The 19,084-nt window shown below is 39.3% G+C and overlaps 2 protein-coding genes across 2 annotated transcripts; one reads left to right on the top strand and one right to left on the bottom strand.

The window, feature by feature from the left end:
• Positions 1-982: 982 nt before the first annotated feature.
• tgfa (transforming growth factor, alpha) lies at positions 983-7,764 on the bottom strand. Its single transcript, XM_070840684.1, has 7 exons — positions 7,432-7,764; positions 6,327-6,509; positions 5,922-6,077; positions 4,484-4,598; positions 3,557-3,706; positions 3,341-3,432; positions 983-2,600 (listed from the first exon to the last, which is right to left on the bottom strand). The coding sequence occupies exons 1-7, from the start codon at positions 7,469-7,471 to the stop codon at positions 2,593-2,595; spliced, it is 744 nt and encodes a 247-aa protein (XP_070696785.1). The 5' UTR covers positions 7,472-7,764; the 3' UTR covers positions 983-2,592.
• A 2,852-nt stretch (positions 7,765-10,616) lies between these two features.
• Positions 10,617-18,796, top strand: LOC139210603 (solute carrier family 2, facilitated glucose transporter member 11-like). The gene is made up of 12 exons (XM_070840672.1): positions 10,617-10,640; positions 10,925-11,023; positions 11,760-11,920; positions 12,635-12,759; positions 12,952-13,081; positions 13,185-13,333; positions 14,085-14,272; positions 14,876-14,986; positions 15,273-15,374; positions 15,977-16,052; positions 16,931-17,058; positions 17,664-18,796. The coding sequence occupies exons 1-12, from the start codon at positions 10,617-10,619 to the stop codon at positions 17,880-17,882; spliced, it is 1,512 nt and encodes a 503-aa protein (XP_070696773.1). The 3' UTR covers positions 17,883-18,796.
• The last annotated feature ends 288 nt before the right edge of the window (positions 18,797-19,084 follow it).

Below are 19,084 nucleotides of genomic sequence, written 5' to 3'. Positions count from 1 at the left end.
TGGTCAGAGGCAGATACTGGGAATGCTGGGCCGAGGATCAAAAGAACAAGAGGAAGCAGAGGAAGAAAAAGAAAGAAAAAAAGACCAGAATGGAATTGCAATTCAAAGCAGAGCTTCAGCCTTTTATGGGGAATAGGGATTGACACGTGTCCAAGTCAGATTTAAAGAGTTTAAGAGAATTTCTCGATGCCGAAGACACGCGTCTTCTCAGTGTCAACATCCAGTTTAAATAAAAAGTTTTGATTTCCCATTCCTTTGCCTTGTTTTCACTTCAATTTCTACTTGCACTCCTTTGTATGTTAAAGGGTATTGTGTATCTTTAGGGAAGGGCCCACAAGAGCTGCTTAATTCAAAGCTGGTTTAGTAGCTCAGCCAGACGGCTCTAAAGGGCTCCACAGAAATCCAATTGCAGACATAATGGGATTGCAAAACAAAACGAAGCTCCGGAGAGCGAAAGGGAAGAGCAGTGGAGATGCAGCACGTTAAGTGGGAAGACGTCAACTCAGTAACATATAATGGAAAGAAAAGAAAAAAAACAGGATGTGGTGCATTCTAGCACATTAAATAAATGCTTTAACATGAATGGGTATACATTCTGTTAACTCCAAAAGACAAAAATAAAAAAAACTTAATGGCAATATAGAAGAGGGCTGAAACATTTCCTTCAGCTATAAAAGCACTCAAGAGTGCGGCTCTTTGTTTAACTGTGCCCGGGGTTCAGGGTTTCATGTTCGGCAATTCTGCATCCTGAAATATTCAGTGAAAGAGAAAAATAGAAGGGCAGAGCATCAGAAAATCGGGGTATTTCAAGAGAGAAAGAAAAAAAAAAAGAGGAAACAGCAAAAAGAAAAAAGAAGGTCACGCAAGGAAATCCAATAGCTAACTCAAGGATGGAGCAGCAACTAATTACCACATAAGAAATATGCACACACACAAACACTCAATTGCATTTTTAATTCTTAATTGGAAAACAAATGCAGATAATAGAAGCTTTCCAATTGTGACGCAATAACTTCGACAAAGTAAATGGTTAATGCATGAGAGCGCTTTTGGATGATTTTGTACAGACACACTGAATATTTCTGTGTTTCTGATATTTACACATCTTTACATTGTAATAAACATTAACATAGATTGTGAATGTAAATATCATCACATACTGTAAACAAAGACAGGTGTATCATCCCCTCAGAGTCTCTTGGCATATAAATACAATCACATTCATTTTAATTCTTTTTTTTTCCTTATAACACAGAGCGAGCAAACACTTCATACCCGAGGCAGTTTGTAATCATCATTTAGTATTTCTTCACCGATTATTCTTCAAGTTTTTTAAGAAAAACTTGAATTTGTTTTAAATGAACCCTCAGAGGTTTCAAATCAAAAGCAATGCTATAACACACCAGTTTTGAAATAAATAGAGTTTTGTGCTGTGTCTTTAAAAATACAAGCTGTGCTTTGAGTGCTTAGGTGGATGTGTACAACCCACGTGCCTCTTCCCCTCAGTGCTCATTCAGGCAAAGTTAGAAACGAGTGATTTGGCATCTCTCATTATGTGGACACTTCTCCGAGTGACGACATCGTTCAGTAAGTGCAGCTTTTTTTCATGAACAGCTTGCAGAAAAGTGCAACAACATAATGGGACCATGGAATAACGTGGCCTCCCTCCCAGTTTGTGCATGTGTCGTTACAGTTATAGCTTGCAAATCAAAAACCTCTGATGCATGAACATGTTCAAGTACGGCTCAGGAATAAATAAAAAAAGGAATATTTCAGCTGCAGTAGCAATACTGGAGTCATTAAATCATTTGAAGTAAAAAAAAAAATACCAGAAAGATTTTTTTCTATATCATATCAAAGCCGTGTTGGAGCAATTTGGAGCTGTAAGCTTTGTGTATAATTACTGATTGAAGTCCAGGGTTTTTAATCCATCAGCAGTCAGTCCATTTAACAATTCCTACTCCTGTCAGGTGAAGTGAGTTCATTCTTTAAAAACAGACACTAAAACTTCTTTAAAGCATCAGTTTTCCCCCACCATAATTTCTTAAAAATGTCCTCTGTGCTTGTAGAGTTCTGATGAAAAGTGCGCAAAGTTACTAAAAGACAAAAATAGGAATTGGGGTCTTCTGACTTAAGAAAATGAGTTACTGTGTTCAACATCCGCACGGGATGTTTAATGGCCCAGTAGGTTGTTTCTCATGTCCTCTAGACCAGCCAGAAACAGTAATTCAGTACACAAGGAGCTCTTCTCATGTAGGATTTGGCAGCAGCTTCATCCTCAGAGCTTCAAACAGACAGTTGTAGTTCTGTGAGTACTTCCACAGAATCAAAGAGTGAAGTAAACATGTTCTTCGGGTACTGCAGGTCAAAAGTCCCAGTCAGTGGAACCAATGTCATGGAACATTTAAACTCCCACATCAGGCAGGCTTACCTTAGCCGCACTGATGATTGTGCTTCTTCGCCTCTGGACAGGTCTGCCTGATCAGAAGGTGTGAATAACACTTTGGAAATCCTGAGGGTTTGTGGGCCGAACAGATGAGGAACACTAAACATGCCGTGATGCAAACCACTCATGCTCCACCAAGAGTCTTCTCAAACCACTGAAAGGGAAAAAATAAACAGGTGAGGTCTTTGTTTCTTTTTCCTCTGTGCCATATTCTTTAGTCTTTAGTCTTAGTTTTTTTTAGATAAAATGAAAATGAGCCACACCATTGGTGGCAGATTGCACATTCCCATAAACACACCCTGAAATTTCGTCGTTCCCACATACAGCGTCCTGCTGCTGTGAATTTTCCCACACCAGATAGAGAGACAGACACTTTACTCATCCCTTAGGGTAGATTGTGTAACAAATGTGTATTCATCCCCAACCGAAAATAGTCCAACGCATGGACTATTTACTCCTGTTTGAGTAACGTTCGCTGAACACTACAGCGCCCAGCTGCTTTATAATGAAACTATATATTTGTTGCCTGCTTGTTAAGGGTTGCATCTTCATTAGGATCAAATGGGCTGAGAGACCGAGCAGGGATGGAAAAACATCAAATAACGCCAGTCTAACACGTATTATTTTCATCCACAACCACTGACATTCGGAAAATATGAACAGGGACACAGAGATCCAATCTCTCTGTATCGCATGCTTGACCTGCAAACGTAGAGCTATGTACCGTTTGTCTAAATACAGCGCATGCACAGTATTTACTGGACGTGACACAGTTCTCCACTGCTATCAGCTGTTCCACAGACTCTCAACTTCATTTATCAGTGAACAGAAGATAAGTAAATAGAATGTGACATTGGAAATAGTCTTTTTGACACAAGAAATAAATAGAAGTACCACTCTCAGAAGGATAGCAGGATGGTCTGTGCTTCTCCGAGACGTAGTGATGTGCGTGGCTCCGCCTGCGACAGTCCTGCCTCCACCAGCAACTGCACAACAAAACACATTTGTGCTCAAATCCAAAAAAGAAAAAAATCCTTCTGACATCAAGTCCATCACTTCATTCCTTTGATGGAAAGATTTACTGGCCTGTAAATGCTGCTTGTTACTTACTGTAAAAGTGTACACAACACCATGATGAGGACACACCCGATCACACACAACACCAGCACTGTGGCAACCGTCTGTTGTCTGTGATTAGTTGCTACAACTGCAAGCAGGTCTGCATGCTCGCACCTCATCCCAACAAAGCCTGGATGGCACCTGCAACGAGGATGGAAAAATCAAATCAGGTATGAATTCGATTTGACGTAAATGGTGTTAATGGATTGGAATGGAAGTAGCTCATATCACAGTTGACAGGAGGCCAACAAGTCTACTGGTTTGATATCAAATGTAGTCAGTCTTACTCATCAGTTTTATGTTGATGAGAAACGGCTTTGAAATGAATTACACTTATAATCTGTCACCACTCACAGTCATAACAAAACGATTGAAGGTACGAAGTCTTTCGAATCCATTAATACGCAAATGTGATGTCATATAGCTCATGCTTTCTGCATATAGGGATAATTATTTAAATAAAACTTTTATGAAAGTTGGTTTCTGTGGTTAATTTGCTCACTCTCTTATCTGCTTCTACACAAACAAAGACCACAAACACTGGAACTTCAGCCTTTAGCTTTTGATCTAAGATTTCTCTTGTGTTTCTTTTAAAGGATGGCAACATTTTGGTCTGACATAATGTCTATTCCAAAAATCAGTCCAAAACAAACACCAACTTTCTTGGAATTGCTAAAATATCAAAGTAATTTAAGATGCAAACATAGAACTGGGAGAAATGCGTTCTTTTGTATATGTGAAATTATGTTAGTAGACTTTACAGTGCAGCTAATTAACCGGCCGGTAGCACAGTGGATAATTGCGCATGCCATCGGCCTGGGGAACCCAAAAGGACAACAACAACAGTGCAGCTAATTCTGGTAGAAGATGTATTGTTAAACTTGTTGGCATTTTATTGTGAAGACAGTAACAACTTACACGCATGCAGGAGTCTCCTCTAATATCAGGAAACGACATGTGCCTTGGAAGCAGAAATGGCGGTGGGAGTCCGGACAGTCATCAAAATGAGACCGAACAGCGGCCGCCACAAACTCTGTGAGGTTGTAAGACAAGATGTGAGACTTTTTCAGAGAGACGCACGTGGGTTTATAAAATGCAAATTAAATCATTTTAGTTGGGCGACTCTTTAGTTAGAGTAGGGTATATAAGCAAGAATCTGCTGATAAGTGGGTGGGTTACTTGAAATGTTGATACAGAACCATCCACCTTTTAAAGTCCTACAGGGCATGAATTTTAACCCAAATTAAAATATCAAATATAATCCAAGTGCATTTCATGACACAGGTGAATATCATAACCCTAAAAATAGCCTAAGCCTCCAGAGACCTGAAACAACAGCATGTACTAAATCCTAAAGCTGACACCCACGCCACCAACGGTAGACTGAAGCCTTTTGTTACCAGTTGCGTGTGGATTTGTGGTGGCTTACGTCTCTCGCTGTACCTGAGAGGGACAATTAAGAGTCAAGAAAAGTCTCGGTGAGACGCTGAAAATAAAAACCTCTGTTCGTCAAGCCACATTAGGACTGAGGAGAGAACACATCCCTGCAGGATACTTTAATTCAACTTCTTTTTTCTTGAGCAGCTATCTCAGTTTACACTCAGGACAAAGATATCTGATTAAATGAACACCCAGACAAAACAACACATTTCTTATGCGTCAGCTGTACAGTCAGACACATTCCTACATAACTGGCTAAAACAGTCAGTGTTCACCCAGCAGCCGGAACAGATGCACAGTGTGACATTCAGGGTGGGAAGGAGGATGAACATCCAGACAGATAGATGCATTACAGCCTTCGTCACACACTCCATTCCAACGGTAAATGGGCTTTTGGACTGCAGCCTACATGTATTGTCTCCTTCTTTCAGACTCTGTGAAAGCCCTCTGTTGTCCCTGAGGCATCTGCCTACCAACCCCTCTCTCTTTCCATGTGATTTTGGCAGTCGAACGAGAGCAACATTGAAACAGAAACCAGCCTTTAAGGCATGTATGGTGCTTTTCAAAAAAGAAAATAAAAAAAATAATAATTCAACACCGTAGGTACAGCTTTTGTGAAATGGCTCAAAGTGCTGCTCATATATACAGCTCATAATCTTTAATATGCTACAATTGTTGCCCTCACTCACGCTAAGAGGATCAATTATCAGTGAGCGCCACACTGTCTGATGCACTGCAGCTCAGCAGGAGGCTTTTCAATGTTGGGAACTTCAGCTGTGGAAGCAACGCTGCAGTGAGTGTGAACTAAGAGCTGCAATGTAGACAAATGGCGCGTTTTATCCTAAATACGGGGATTATTTTTTTGCTGGAAACCTCCACTTGCATGTGGACATGACATGACTGTGCTGAGACCTACTTTTGACAGGAGGGACGTTAGTTGTAGTGGTTGCGGTAGTCGTGCTCCTGCTGCTGGTTGAGGCGTTCGGAGCAGCAGTGGAGTTTGTATCTATGGAAATGCTGCCTTCACTAATAGCTGAATTGCTCTGCCCTGTTTCCGCTGTAAAGAGGGAACCTGTAGAGAGGAAAATAAACAGCTAATAAAATGTGATACAGTCCTGCGTGTTAAAATAAACAAATAACACTAAATCCCTGCAGGAAAATAATATCAGGTAGAGAGCACCTGCTGTGGATGTAACACTGCAGCGAGAGGGGATCATGGTCTTGAAACAACATTTGGCTTATGAAATATAGTTATTTTTGGGTAGAAATAGCTCGTCAATGAGCTTGAATGTTTCCAGGACATGGCTATGTGGAGACTTACTTTGAACAGGAGGGACATTAGCCGTAGTAGCTTCAATGGTTGGGGTAGCTGTGCTTCTGCCGCTGGTCATCGCAGAGCTGTTTGCTGAGGGGTTCGGAGCAGCAGTGGAGTTTGTATCTATGGAAATGCTGGCTTCAATAATCGTTGAATTGCTGGGCCCTGCTCCAAATGTAAAGAGGGAACCTGCAGGGAGGAAAATAAACTGCTGTTAACCTATAATATGGGCCTGATGTGAGAAAATATAGAAATAACAAAAAATCCCTGCAGGAATATAATCACAAAAATACCAAAAAGTTCACTCACTCACCATTGAGTACCACAGACATACTAAAAGTACCTATAGGAATATAAGAAATATATATTACTCTATTGTGATCTCCCCTCCCCCACCAAAGGAGAACCAGGTGTCACATATCCAACTATATGATGAACAACCTGAGGGTTAGTAATCTGGCCCTGCACAGCTATGATCATGTGACTTTGTCTTCAATGTGATATCAATGCTTCATTGAGTAACTAGAGCCCAACAATAGTAACAGGGTCAAGCATTCACTAAAAGGATGAGACCAAAGCACTATAAATACATAAGGTTCAGTGAAGACACGCAATCACAGCTACAGACTCAAACCAAGTGGTGAACACAGGGAGGGTGGACAGAGTACAGAGCAAATTGGCAAAAGAAATGAAGAAATATGGCCATTTTTTTCTCACCATAAAAACACAGACATCCATTAAAAAGCACACCCACTTTAGTTTGAATGTACTGAGTAGTTTCCTAAAGGCACACCAGTAAGAATCATTAACACCATAGAGCATAAACAAAATGCCATCAAACACAGTAAAGTCAGCACAACTAATACAGTTAATGTGGAGTTAATATGGAGTTTAAATGGAGTGCCTAGAGTAAAAAAAAGTATGTGGTGGTAAAAGGATCAACTGATTTAAGATTAAAATAACAGAATCAATAGCAGGCAATACACAGGAACCTCTGTTAACTCAAATCACTGAATTTATCTAAGTGTTTGACATAAAGTGAGAAGTTAAGAGTGAGACATGGTGACAAATAAAAAGCTGAATTTCTGGAGAAATTAGTCAAGTCACTCACCGCTTATGAGAAAAATAGTGTCCCAGAAGATCCGAGTCATGGTGACGACTTGTGGTCTAAAGTGGAGTAAGTTGACGGTCAGACTCGGTGAAATGCGGGCGTGTGTTGAGAAACCACATTAGTCATCAGTGTTTGAGGCTGCAGGGCGGCCAGCAGCAGCAGCAGCAGCAGAGACCATCAGCACGGGACACATTTAATCCTGCAGGCCGGTGTCACTCACTCACATCTGATCAGCTGTCGCTTCGGATGGAGTCTGTGAAAAAGTAAGTGCGGCCCAGTTTTCACTTTGTGATTTTCTCTTTTTCAGTCCAAAACACAGGAGGCTCCGGCTGGATGTCCGGGCGTTTAACTTCTCCGCGTTCAATTGAGGAAACTCGTGTAATCCTGTCAGAGGCTGGCCAATTAGAGACAGGGAGGAGGAGGAGGGGGAGGAGGAGGAGGAGGAGGACGGGGCTTCATCTCACTATGACCTCAATATAAGACTTTTTTTGTTTGTTTGTTTTAGTTGAATTTATCAGGTGCTCATCAGCCTGTAGCTGATCCTTCAAATGATCTCATTCAAGCACAATTTTGATGGTTTGGTAGTTTAGTTCTCTGGCTCCTCCAAAGGGTCACAAGATAAGGAGGAGTTGTGAGATGATTCATTTGTCATAAAAAAAAAAAAAATTAAAAAAAAGTTTTGTTCCATAACTTTTTTTATTTTTCATTTTTATTCTTCAGCCATTTGCAGGAAATCCTGATTATTTTAACTGAATTATTTTTAAAAAAAAATTAATTAAGAATAAAAGCATGATAATTATACAAGTCACCTTGAAACAACACTTGAAAAGTGATTTAAAATAAAGTATAATTGCACAGAAATTCTGTAAATTTCTAATATATGTTTGTGTATTTTATGTGCTTTTTTGCTTTTTTAAACTTGATTTATGAGAGTGAAGTATTCGATGTTGTTAATGTGCTGTTGTGATTTTCAGTTTTATAGATAAAATTGAATAAATAAAGTGGCTTTAATCCCTAGAAAAAAATGTAACTGATTTAGATGCTTTTCTTGATCAGTAGGTTTTGAACTCAATAAAAGTTTTATTTCATTTATCTATTTATTTTCCTTTAAAGCAGTGGGGCCTAAGAATAGCTATGCTGGTCCGTCTGTTCGTTCATCTGTCCAACAGTTTGGTCCAGAGCAAAATATTATCAACAACTACTGGCCAGATTCCCACGAAGTTTGGTGCAAGATATTCATGGACTCCAAAGTATAATAATGTGTTTGGTGACTCTCTGAGCTTTTGTCGACAGTGCCGCTGTGTCTTTTATCAGGTTTGTGAAAGCTGCCAGACTTTAAGTGCAGCAGTGAAATGCTTTAGACACACATAAACAAACCCTGTGTTTCCTCAACACTTCCTTTCAGAAATAAAGGTCATTCATCATTCCAGTCCAAAATAATTTCCATCCTACTGCTCTGAAACTGTGTCCCTCCTTTTATCTGTGGCCTTTGAGCTGCTGTAAGAGATTAGAGGACCTCAGTCTTTTACACTCTCAGCTGACAAAAATGTGATGCAGTGACAAGTAAACTTGTTTTCTACTGTAAAAACTATCAGGGGGGATGTGAAAGCAGTCATTCACCGGTCAGCTGAAGCCCAAGATGCAACTGAAACTGTCTCCTTGTTTTTGAATGGTTAAGATACACAACATGAGCAGCAAGTAAAGAGCAACAGTGAGCAAACCAGCTCCATCTGCTGGACAAAAACTACACATGGATCATATACAATGTTTCAGGAGAGGAGAACCTGTCAAAGAAGACAAAGTATTCAGGACATTATAATAGCAGAACAGTTTATTCAAAATGAATTCAGTGTCCTGCATTATTAGGAAATGTTGTGGTCCTGTCTTGTAGAGCAGCCCTGCGATTTAAGATCTTTAGTTTAGTTAGTTTATTCAAGAATTCAAGGATTCAAGGATCTTTATTGTCATATCAGCACACATTTCCACATGAGATGGCACAAAATTAGGTACTTGGGTCCTGGTTATTAGCCAAAGGGAAAAAATAAACTTTAAACAAAAGCACTATGAACAAACAAAAAAAGCACTATAAAACACTATAAAAACAAGCATTTAACAGTGATGAATAAGAGTGTGTGCAAAATGCAGTTGGCCGGGTAATAAAGTGACATGTGTAGTGAGTGTGCAGGTCTGTAGAAGTGTAAAGTGTGTGTAGTTGCTGGTATCAGGTATCAGGGGGAGCTACAGAGCACCACCAGAGTCCAACAGTCCAACAGCTTCTGGGAAAAAGTTCTTCCTCAGTCTGATGGTCCTGGTCCGGATGCTCCGTAGCCTCCTGCCTGAGGGGAGAGGGTGAAAGAGGGAGTGTGCAGGGTGGGTGGAGTCCTTCATTAAGCAGACGGCCCTCTGTAGTGATCACATGGTGCATTTCACTAAATAAAGTTGTGTTTAATAAAGAAATAACACACATAGTGACACATAGGAACCTTGGGGCCAGATGCTCCTGCACACAGCAGGAGCACAGGATGGTAGTGCATGTATATAAGGTGTTATCTGGGGGGTCAACAGGGCGAGTGATATGTGTCCAACAAGAACAGTGTCTTTTAATGCATTACATTTTTATCTGTTTGTTTGTTTGTTTAAAACTGTCAGATTTGGACTAGATTACAAAACAAAAACTTGAATGTAGAGATAATTTGGAATTTGACATTACACTTTTTGCTGTTTGCAATTAGCTATTTTCATGATGGAGAAAAATGTTCATTTAGAGTTTTAAAAATGTATTGTTCAGGTGATTTATTGATATTTTAGATACTGAGAGTTATCCTCTCATACATCTTTTATGAAGTGAGGCCCCACGTATCACTGTCTAATGGAAGAAAAAAAAAAACCCTTACTGCGCATGCGTCGTTCTTAAAACACATTGCACTGTTAATTGTCAACTCCACAGAGTTAGACAGAGAAACCCTCCTGAGTAAACCTCTGATAAGAAGAGTCCTGGTTACACATCAGCTCGGCGTTTGGTCACTTACGCGTCAACTTCATCCAATCAGAGAAGCCCAAACGCTGTAAAACGCGCACCCTGGGCGCGCGCTCGAGCTCCAGTTTGACAGGTGATCTGACCTGTGCACTGTTTGTTTGCTTCATCAAGTCACTCCGTAGCTTTTCACCATCACCTGCGATTAACGATGTCTCATGATGGTGCGCAGAAGGTAAATTCGTGTTATATTATTATTAGTATTATACAATAAGTAATCCATCCTAGGGTTTAATTCCCTGCTTTGATCTGGAGACTCGGTTGCATTAGGCTGGACATTCTTGCAGAGAGGCTGCATTACTTGGAGACTGTGTAGTTCCCATGAGCTGCAGAACTTTCTGAACTTCTGCATTTCTTAAGAAAGTAGAGCCTGCAAAACAGCATCAGAGTGGCATTTTGTCATATGTCTATATCTGCATGTAATGTGAAATAACTAAGTTTGTCTGATTGTTTTAACAGAGCAGTTCTCTGACACTGGTGCTAATGGTTGCTTCTGCAGCCATTGGAGGAACTCTTCAGTATGGCTACAACCTCGCCATTATGAACGCTCCCACAGCTGTAAGTTTTTGAGTTTTTAAGCCATCTAATTGCCATTGTGTGTGTGTATGTGTGTGTGTGTGTTCAGGCAGCAGCAGATTTCTCAGATTTTCCAAGTGTTGATTATTAGTCAAAAATGGGCTTATATAGTATAATTACTTATTTACACAGCTGATAAGGCCTTAAAAGATGCTAAGTTGCATCTATCAGTGTGAACATGCATGAACAGCAGCATGATGGTACATTAAAACTGACGATATTTACCTGTACGTGTGTTTTGTGTGTCTTTGTGTGATCCTTATACGAGCAGTGTAGACCAGCATCTGTGTTCTTCCACATTTGGGTCACAGTGTAAATTGGCACAAACAGGAATTAGGCTACTTGTGTCTGTGATTAGTCATTCTCATTGTAACACATCCAATTGTGTTGTGCTGTAGAAATCGTTCCTCAGCGTGCTGTTAAGCCGAGCAGCTGCACCGATAAATAAAGACCACAGACTTCCAATTACAGCAAACACTTCTGCTTCTTGCCAATAGACACAAATACTTTATTCTGATCATTCGATAATGACATGGATTTATTTTGAATATATTTTTAGAGTCACGTCTCTCTGTGTTAATCGAATAAAAAAATAAAATCACTCCTGTAATCGCAGTGTAGGTGGTAGCCATGGTGGTAGTAAGTGACCACTGCTTTAACCACTGCTCTGTTTACTCAGTGAAACTTTAATGGCCGACTGTCTCGTTCTCTCTTGCAGTTCATTCAAACCTTCATCAATGAGACATTCCTGGAGCGCTGGGACATCCAGTTGGAGGACTACCAGGTGACTCTGATCTGGACAATCATTGTCTCCATCTTCTCGTTGGGGGGCTTTGCAGGGGCTCTTATCGCAGGACCCATGACCATACGCTTCGGGAGGTAACACAACACGCTGCGTCATGCTACTGTGTGTAGGAGTGTGGCTGCACGAGCACCGAAATATTACAAACTGAGATTTTCACTGCAACATGCAGAGAGTGAATGATCAAGCTGTTGATGTGAATGAATACAGAGATTGTTCATTTATTTTCCTACGTCACGTGTGCGCATGTACATGATCCTGCATGTTAAACTGTACTGAGTTGATCCTCAGAGAAACACATACTGTGTATATTACTCTAGTTAAGTGTACTGTAATTAACTTTAAAGCGTTAGGCTGGTGTTGTTTTTTTTTTTATTATTATTGTGAACCAATCCCGTGAAAAGACTGAAACCAACAGTGAGTAATTCTGTCTCAATACTTTCTCACCCTTTCTGTGGTGTTCAGCTCAGAGTCAGAAGATGTACATTTCTAAAAGGAACGGATCATTGAAAGAAAATATTTTTAGCATCGGATGAATAAACATTTGGTGCACTAAAAAAAGAGTTTTTACAGCAGCAAGATTGTGTTTGTGAGATCTTACCAAACTAAATACTAGGGTCTCTTACTCATTGGTTTTGCGGTTAGATGAATGATTTTCATAAATAAAATCTACCCACATGACAAAAAGTCCAGGAGTGTGTAGGAGTGTGTATTTTTTAAGACTTTGATTCTCATTGACCAGCAATAGTTATTAGAAATCTATTAATTTTTTTCTCTTTTCTCTTCCTAAGGAAGAAATGCCTGTTGCTGAACAACATTTTCCTCATGACTGGTTCACTCTTAGCTGTGACAAGCAGAGCTGCAAAGTCTTTTGAGATGATCATGATCTCACGTGTCCTGGTTGGAATAAATGCCGGTGGGTCATTTGTGTGTTTAACCTAAAGCACCTGTTACACTGTCAGATTTTCCTCTCATGTACTGTATATTCACACTGCGAGTAGCTGACTGAGATGAGAACTGACCGAAACTGAGACACTGAAGAGATGATAATGGAAACAAAAAGACAATCAAACAGAAACTTCACATAAAGCTGCTGTGTGTTTTGCAGGGATCAGCATGAATGTGCAGCCCATGTATTTTGGAGAAAGTGCACCAAAGCACTTAAGAGGGGCTATCTCCTTGTCATCAGCTGTTTTCACAGCATTTGGTGTTGTGTTAGGACAGGTGGTCGGACTCAGGTATGGACACTGTCTGGCAAATTTTTATCCAAATGTCCTAAATGTTTACTGAAAATATGTGGATAAGATATCCACTGTAACACTCTGGATTATTTATTTATAGAGAGATTTTGGGCAGTGAGCCATGTTGGCAGTATCTTCTTGGCAGTAATGCAATTCCTGGCCTCATTCAGCTCCTTACCCTGCCGTGGTTCCCAGAGAGCCCCAGATACCTGCTCATCGACAGAGGAGACAAGGAGGCTTGTATCAACGGTGGGTACTTTACTGTATTGTACTGTATACATTCACTCACACACTGTAGTTACACACAATTTTAATACATAAAATTGTACACTACATACACTACATTTATCCAACAGCTAAAGTTAATTTTAAGATCAAGATTTTACATTTAAAAACACATAGGAAGCTTATAAGATAAGATGCATTATTAAACCAGTGGTTCCCAGCTTGTTTGGTTTGTGGCAAATTAATCATCTCACAACCCCCCACATTTATCTTGAGACCCTTTGGAGGAGCCAGAGAACTAAACTACCAAACTGTGTATACATTTTCTGCACCTCAACCAGTTACGCCGTCAAAATGCTAAATACACATTGTTGCACCAGCACTGAAAATAAGATATCATATATAATACTAGATTAGTCACAGGGACCTTTTCTTCTGTGGAACGAGCACTGTTCTGACACTTTGATGTACTTTCACTGAACTAAAGTTTAAATGCAGAACTTTTATTTATGATGTAGAATTTTTACAATTTCTTTTTAACTTATTTTGTTTTTAAGTATTTGAATTGGTATTCAAGTAAATGATCTGACTCTGACTCTTCTACCACTGTTGTTAACTTAGCACATGAAATGATAACTATACATTGTTTATGTATAAGAAACATACACCAATAATAACAATGCAGTGCAATAATAAGTTATAGTCAGAGAATAATAGATCAAACAAAGTCTCATGCATTTAAGTTGTGTGGTTTTTTTGTTTTTTTCATGGTCAGCTTTGAGGCGTCTGCGGGGCTGTGAGGTCCAGAGCAGTGAGCTCGATGAGATCCTGCAGGAACAGGCTGAAACTAAAGGCATGAGGCCGAGCCGACCCTGGGAGCTTTTCTCTGACCGTTCAGTGCGCTGGCAACTCATCTCCGTCATGATCATCAGCAGTGCCATGCAGCTCTGTGGTAACGACTCGGTATGACGAGCTGGCATCCGTGTCAGAGATTTGTGTCTTTTAGAGTGCGGTCGGGCATCTCCATAGAAAATATTGTCATATAACCCATGTGGATCAGTGTCGGTGATACCGAGCTACGATGAGAGGATCGGATGTTCTTTTGATCCTCTGCTATGTCAGGAGGTTGATTAGAAATTTGAGACGATCCATCAGCGGTTTGTGTCCTGTCTCGGTTACTTTAATTCCTGCAGGTCATATTAATAATGTATAGAGGCAGTGAAGCATCATCCCTTGCTGTAATGTGCAGCAGTGATGTGTGAAGACAGCCAATTGTTTTGAATGAGCATTAAGTCCTAAACGTTGCTCCTTTTTCCTCACTCTGTATATATGAGCATTAATAACACACTGATTTTCAGGGCTGTAACAAGTCTGTAATATGCAGACTAAATACTCCAGTGTTTCAGGGATTCTCACAACATGCTTTGCAGTGTTAAGGAGGGAACGGGGTATTAGCATAGTTACTCTGTTTGCGAAATGCTGGTTTAATCAGCTTATTAACAATTGAACCACTTGTAAAGATGCTCTGCAGTACTATAATATCTTTATATGTTCTTTCTCTTTCAGATTTACTTCTATGCAGCATATGTATTCAAAGAGGCTGGAATATCTGATGACAAAATCCAATATATCACAATTGGCACTGGTACATGTGAATTCACAGCCTGCATATTGTGTGTAAGTATCACTGAAACCGTGTTATGTAACTGACTGCAAGCTAAGAGGGATCCATGTTTGCAATCCTTTTAAAGCTTAAACATAGACTAAGGACTAAGAACAGCCACATGCACTTTCCATACATCAATATTCACTCATTTGCGGGAAGTTCCTGGCTTGTATTCGTGTAGTAATTACTGCTCTGGACTTAATGCACCGTACTGTAAACTGTAAAGTAATTCAGTATAAATATATAAATTCAGTATCAACATAACAGAGACTGACGTACACACTTCGATGTTTTCAGAACCTGCTGATAGAGCGCCAAGGACGAAGGTTCATGCTGATGGGAGGATTCATCCTCATGACCATCTGGGCTGTTGTCTTCACTATTGCTCTATCGTTTGAGGTATGATAAATCACTAAAACGGTGTAGATCAATGAATATCCATGATGATTATGTGAGTTTTCTGTGGTGAATCGCTGAGTAATTATTAAGACTGGTGGTCAGTTTTGGAAGGTGTTAAATTGTCTTTGTGATTGTTTATTCTTCGTTAATTGAAACTGTGCTAATCTAGACCGTGACTGTATCCAACATTAAGACTACCAGATGGACATTTCACGAATGAATGTCTGAAAACGTCCTTTTATCATTGATGCATTGATGTGTCACACTCAATATACGTGTACATGAAAACAATGTATAAAGGAACATGGCGAGTGTGTGGGCAGTGAAATGCAGTGATGTCCCAGTTTTACCAAGACATTTCAGCGTGTCTGTCAGTCCACTAGGAGGCATCCTGAGTCAACATTCAGGCTTTAGAAAATGTTTGACTTTTATTGGGAGAAAACATACATTAGATTGAGAATATGAATAAAAGGGACGATGATTTAAGTTACACATATATGTCTGAGGAGTTCAGTTAGTTGTATTAACTTAAAGTCTTACACATAAAGTGTCAGAATTCATGACTTGCTCACTGTGGATGTTTGACCTTGCTCCCTAAACAGCACTATATATCCTGGATGTCGTACCTGAGCATGGCCTGCATCTTCACCTACATTCTCAGCTTTGGCATGGGACCAGGTCAGTTTAACTTTATCATGACTCACAAATCCCAGGATTCATCAATGAAGTGAAATTACACACAAGTTCGACACATTTCAATAAAACATCAACATTTTCACACAGTTAAAGTCATTGTGTCATCCAAAGTCTTCACTGCTACAGTAAACTATTTAAATGATAAATGTCCAAACGATATACTTGTTGTTAAGGGAAATTAAGCTAAATAAGCACAACTGCTTACATATCAATTTCCATTTGAGTAAAAGCTGTCTCCTTGGAGGAAATTTAAGGTGATATACAAACACTCAGTTTATTAGGTACACTTAGTTAAAGCTAATACAGTCTAGGAAATCCAACAGTCCTGCAATAAATCCTCCTTCATGAGAGTTATATGTTCACTTTTTGAAACTGTTTGAGAGGTTTTGATTAAACTGTATGATCATTTTTGAAGGGTGTATTTTGTGTTGCTGATGAAATTTATCACATTTATAACATTTCTATTTATAACAGAATCACCTGTCAGCATAATGCAGAATAATACTTCAGTACTGTAAGGAGTCAGTATGGCTTTCGTCTTGGAAGTGTGTATTTTTCAGCTGCTCTCTAAGTATCTTGGTCACAGTTTTAGAAGGAAAAAAAAGACCTCATGGATCTGTATCAAGATTGTTTATTAATACGTTTAAAAATCACTAACAGCTGATATATTGTTATACGATTTTTGAACTGCACAAATATCAATATCAGTGCTGGCCCAAAAAATCCAGCATTGGTCTAGCTATAAAATCTAATGCTCATATTTATATTCCCAAGGATGTGATGATGAAGGTACCTCTGTTAAAAATAAATTAATATAATATTTCATTAATTAATATGATATTTGATATTGTTTTTTTTAGCTGGAGTGACTGGCATCCTCCCCACAGAGATCTTCAATCAGACTGCTCGGCCAGCTGCCTACATGATCGCTGGCTCCATGATGTGGCTCAACCTTTTCATCATTGGAATGATCTTCCCTTTTCTAGTGGTCAGTCTGTCCCTGCATCCATATATCCATTCAAACAACCTCCACAATGAACAAGCATGCATATGCCTACACATAGAGCGGTTTGCCCTAAAATTGTACCCACAATTTAAAACAAAGTGTTCCTACAACATTATTAAGACAAAACTATGGCTGGTGTTGTGACTGTGAACGTTTTTTAAAAATTATTGTTTTTTTGTTTTTTTTTAATTTGTTTACATTTTTCCAATTAATTATGAGATTACGTGACAACCAACAGGTTAAAAAGTAGCATCAAAGAATTCTCAGAAATATTTTTGGCTGCTAAAGGCACACAATAGCGCCTCCCAGAGTTCAGCGTCTCTAGCTCAGTAAATAAGGGATGAGATCCAGCTTTATCTCTGGTCCTAATGATCTCTCTAAGGTGTGGAATAGCACATAGTTTGATGGATGGTTCTAATTATTTCCCAATATTATAAATCCTTTTGTAATTCTGCATATTTACATATAAAAGTGTCAGAAACGCACAGACAAGCTTGGAGTTGGTTAAGATTGAGACTCACAACTAGGAGTTACATATATGTCGTCATGCATCAGGCCAACAGCTTTCACTTGCCTTTCTTTTACAGAGCGAGTTGAGTGAGTACTGCTTTGTGCCTTTTGGAGCGGTCTGCCTGCTGTCAGCGCTCTACGTCGGCCTGTTTCTGCCTGAGACCAAGGGGAAGTCTCTGTCCGCCATCACAAGTGAATTCAATAAGCTCAACTTCAAGGGCCAGGACAAAGAATGTGCATCACAAAGTCAAGCCCAGTATCAGCTGGGTGAAGTGTGTCTCTCCACGGCCTTGTAGACATTTTCTCCTGAAACACACAGTTACATCCAAAAGTGTATGCCTCACTTTGGCCCGATCTGCTTGAGTTGGAAGTCACGCGCAGTCTGGCAGAAACGGGGGGGAATCTTTGCTCTCATAGCACTGAAAGTAACGTAGATCTGCTCTAAGGCCTCTGTTTGAATTGTGTTCTCTATGAAGAAAATCTAAAGGAATTATCTTTGAAGTCTTCACCTACACATTCATCTTTTGCGCTCCGTGTCACTGATTGATATGAGAGGAAAGTGATTAAAACCACAGTTTACTCGGCTAAATGTGGCAAAAAACAGATGCTACACAGGAGTGTTTTGTCTCATCAGACGCAGCAACAGCAGTTGTTTGGAAAGAGTCGGCAAAATAACTGGATAGTTTTAAAAATGCACACATCTCACATATTTTTATAAACGTATTTTTAGGTAAAGAATAAAACATTCCAGTATTGAATTTTTTAAAGATATTTTGCATGTTAATAATGATATTAATAACATGACGCATTTATCAGTCATGTCTCCAGCACAGTTATTGCTCCTGATTTTGGAGGTCAAAGGTCAGAAGACACTTCAGCACTACCACTTAAACGACCTGCAGGATAGTCAAAGTAGCAGATGATGCCCCATATCAACGAGAATGTATTAAGATAGAAACACGGGATTTCTATTTAATTAGAGTCGTCTTTCATTAAATATAACCTTATTACATATAAACTGCATGTGTCACTGGACACGACTCATTCATAAAAAAAAGCTATCATGATGTTGAGCATTCGTGCTTTAAGTAATGACATAAACTGTTCAATCAAATGTTTATACATGAGTGGAATACATGCAATTGTTTATGTTGAATATTACCGTCATCCTTTTTGTTTTAATGATCAAACCCTGAGCCAAGAAAAGTATCTCATATTAACATTTTCATATTTCATTTTTCAATGAGATCATCAAAAAGGTGCATTGCAAATACAATAAAATCACATCAAATAAAATGCCTCTGGTGTATAGTATTTTTTATTTTATTTTATTTACCAACCATTACATTCACTCTCACTATATTAACTTCTTTTAATGTCTTTTTTTTAATGTATGTAAGAGTATTTTACCCTACAAACAGCCGAGTTTAGGTAGGAAGACTTCTGTATCCTCTGGCTGGTGATTTTATGTTTTCGGGTTGCCCCTCCATCCCATTCT

Source organism: Pempheris klunzingeri, chromosome 2, assembly GCF_042242105.1.
Source record: "Pempheris klunzingeri isolate RE-2024b chromosome 2, fPemKlu1.hap1, whole genome shotgun sequence".
Lineage (NCBI taxonomy): Eukaryota > Metazoa > Chordata > Actinopteri > Acropomatiformes > Pempheridae > Pempheris > Pempheris klunzingeri.
The sequence above is the reverse complement of the archived record's forward strand: the minus strand, read 5'-3'. Positions and strand labels throughout refer to the sequence as shown.

Excerpts from the sequence above, each read along its gene's own strand:
- tgfa (XM_070840684.1), bottom strand. The coding sequence starts at position 7,471 with ATGACTCGGATCTTCTGGGACACTATTTTTCTCATAAGCG. Across the intron at positions 6,510-7,431 it reads CACTATTTTTCTCATAAGCG|GTTCCCTCTTTACATTTGGA; the intron begins GTGAGTGACTTG and ends TCCTCCCTGCAG. Across the intron at positions 6,078-6,326 it reads TAATGTCCCTCCTGTTCAAA|GTTCCCTCTTTACAGCGGAA; the intron begins GTAAGTCTCCAC and ends TCCTCTCTACAG.
- LOC139210603 (XM_070840672.1), top strand. The coding sequence starts at position 10,617 with ATGTCTCATGATGGTGCGCAGAAG. Across the intron at positions 11,921-12,634 it reads ATGACCATACGCTTCGGGAG|GAAGAAATGCCTGTTGCTGA; the intron begins GTAACACAACAC and ends TCTCTTCCTAAG. Across the intron at positions 17,059-17,663 it reads TGATCTTCCCTTTTCTAGTG|AGCGAGTTGAGTGAGTACTG; the intron begins GTCAGTCTGTCC and ends TTTCTTTTACAG.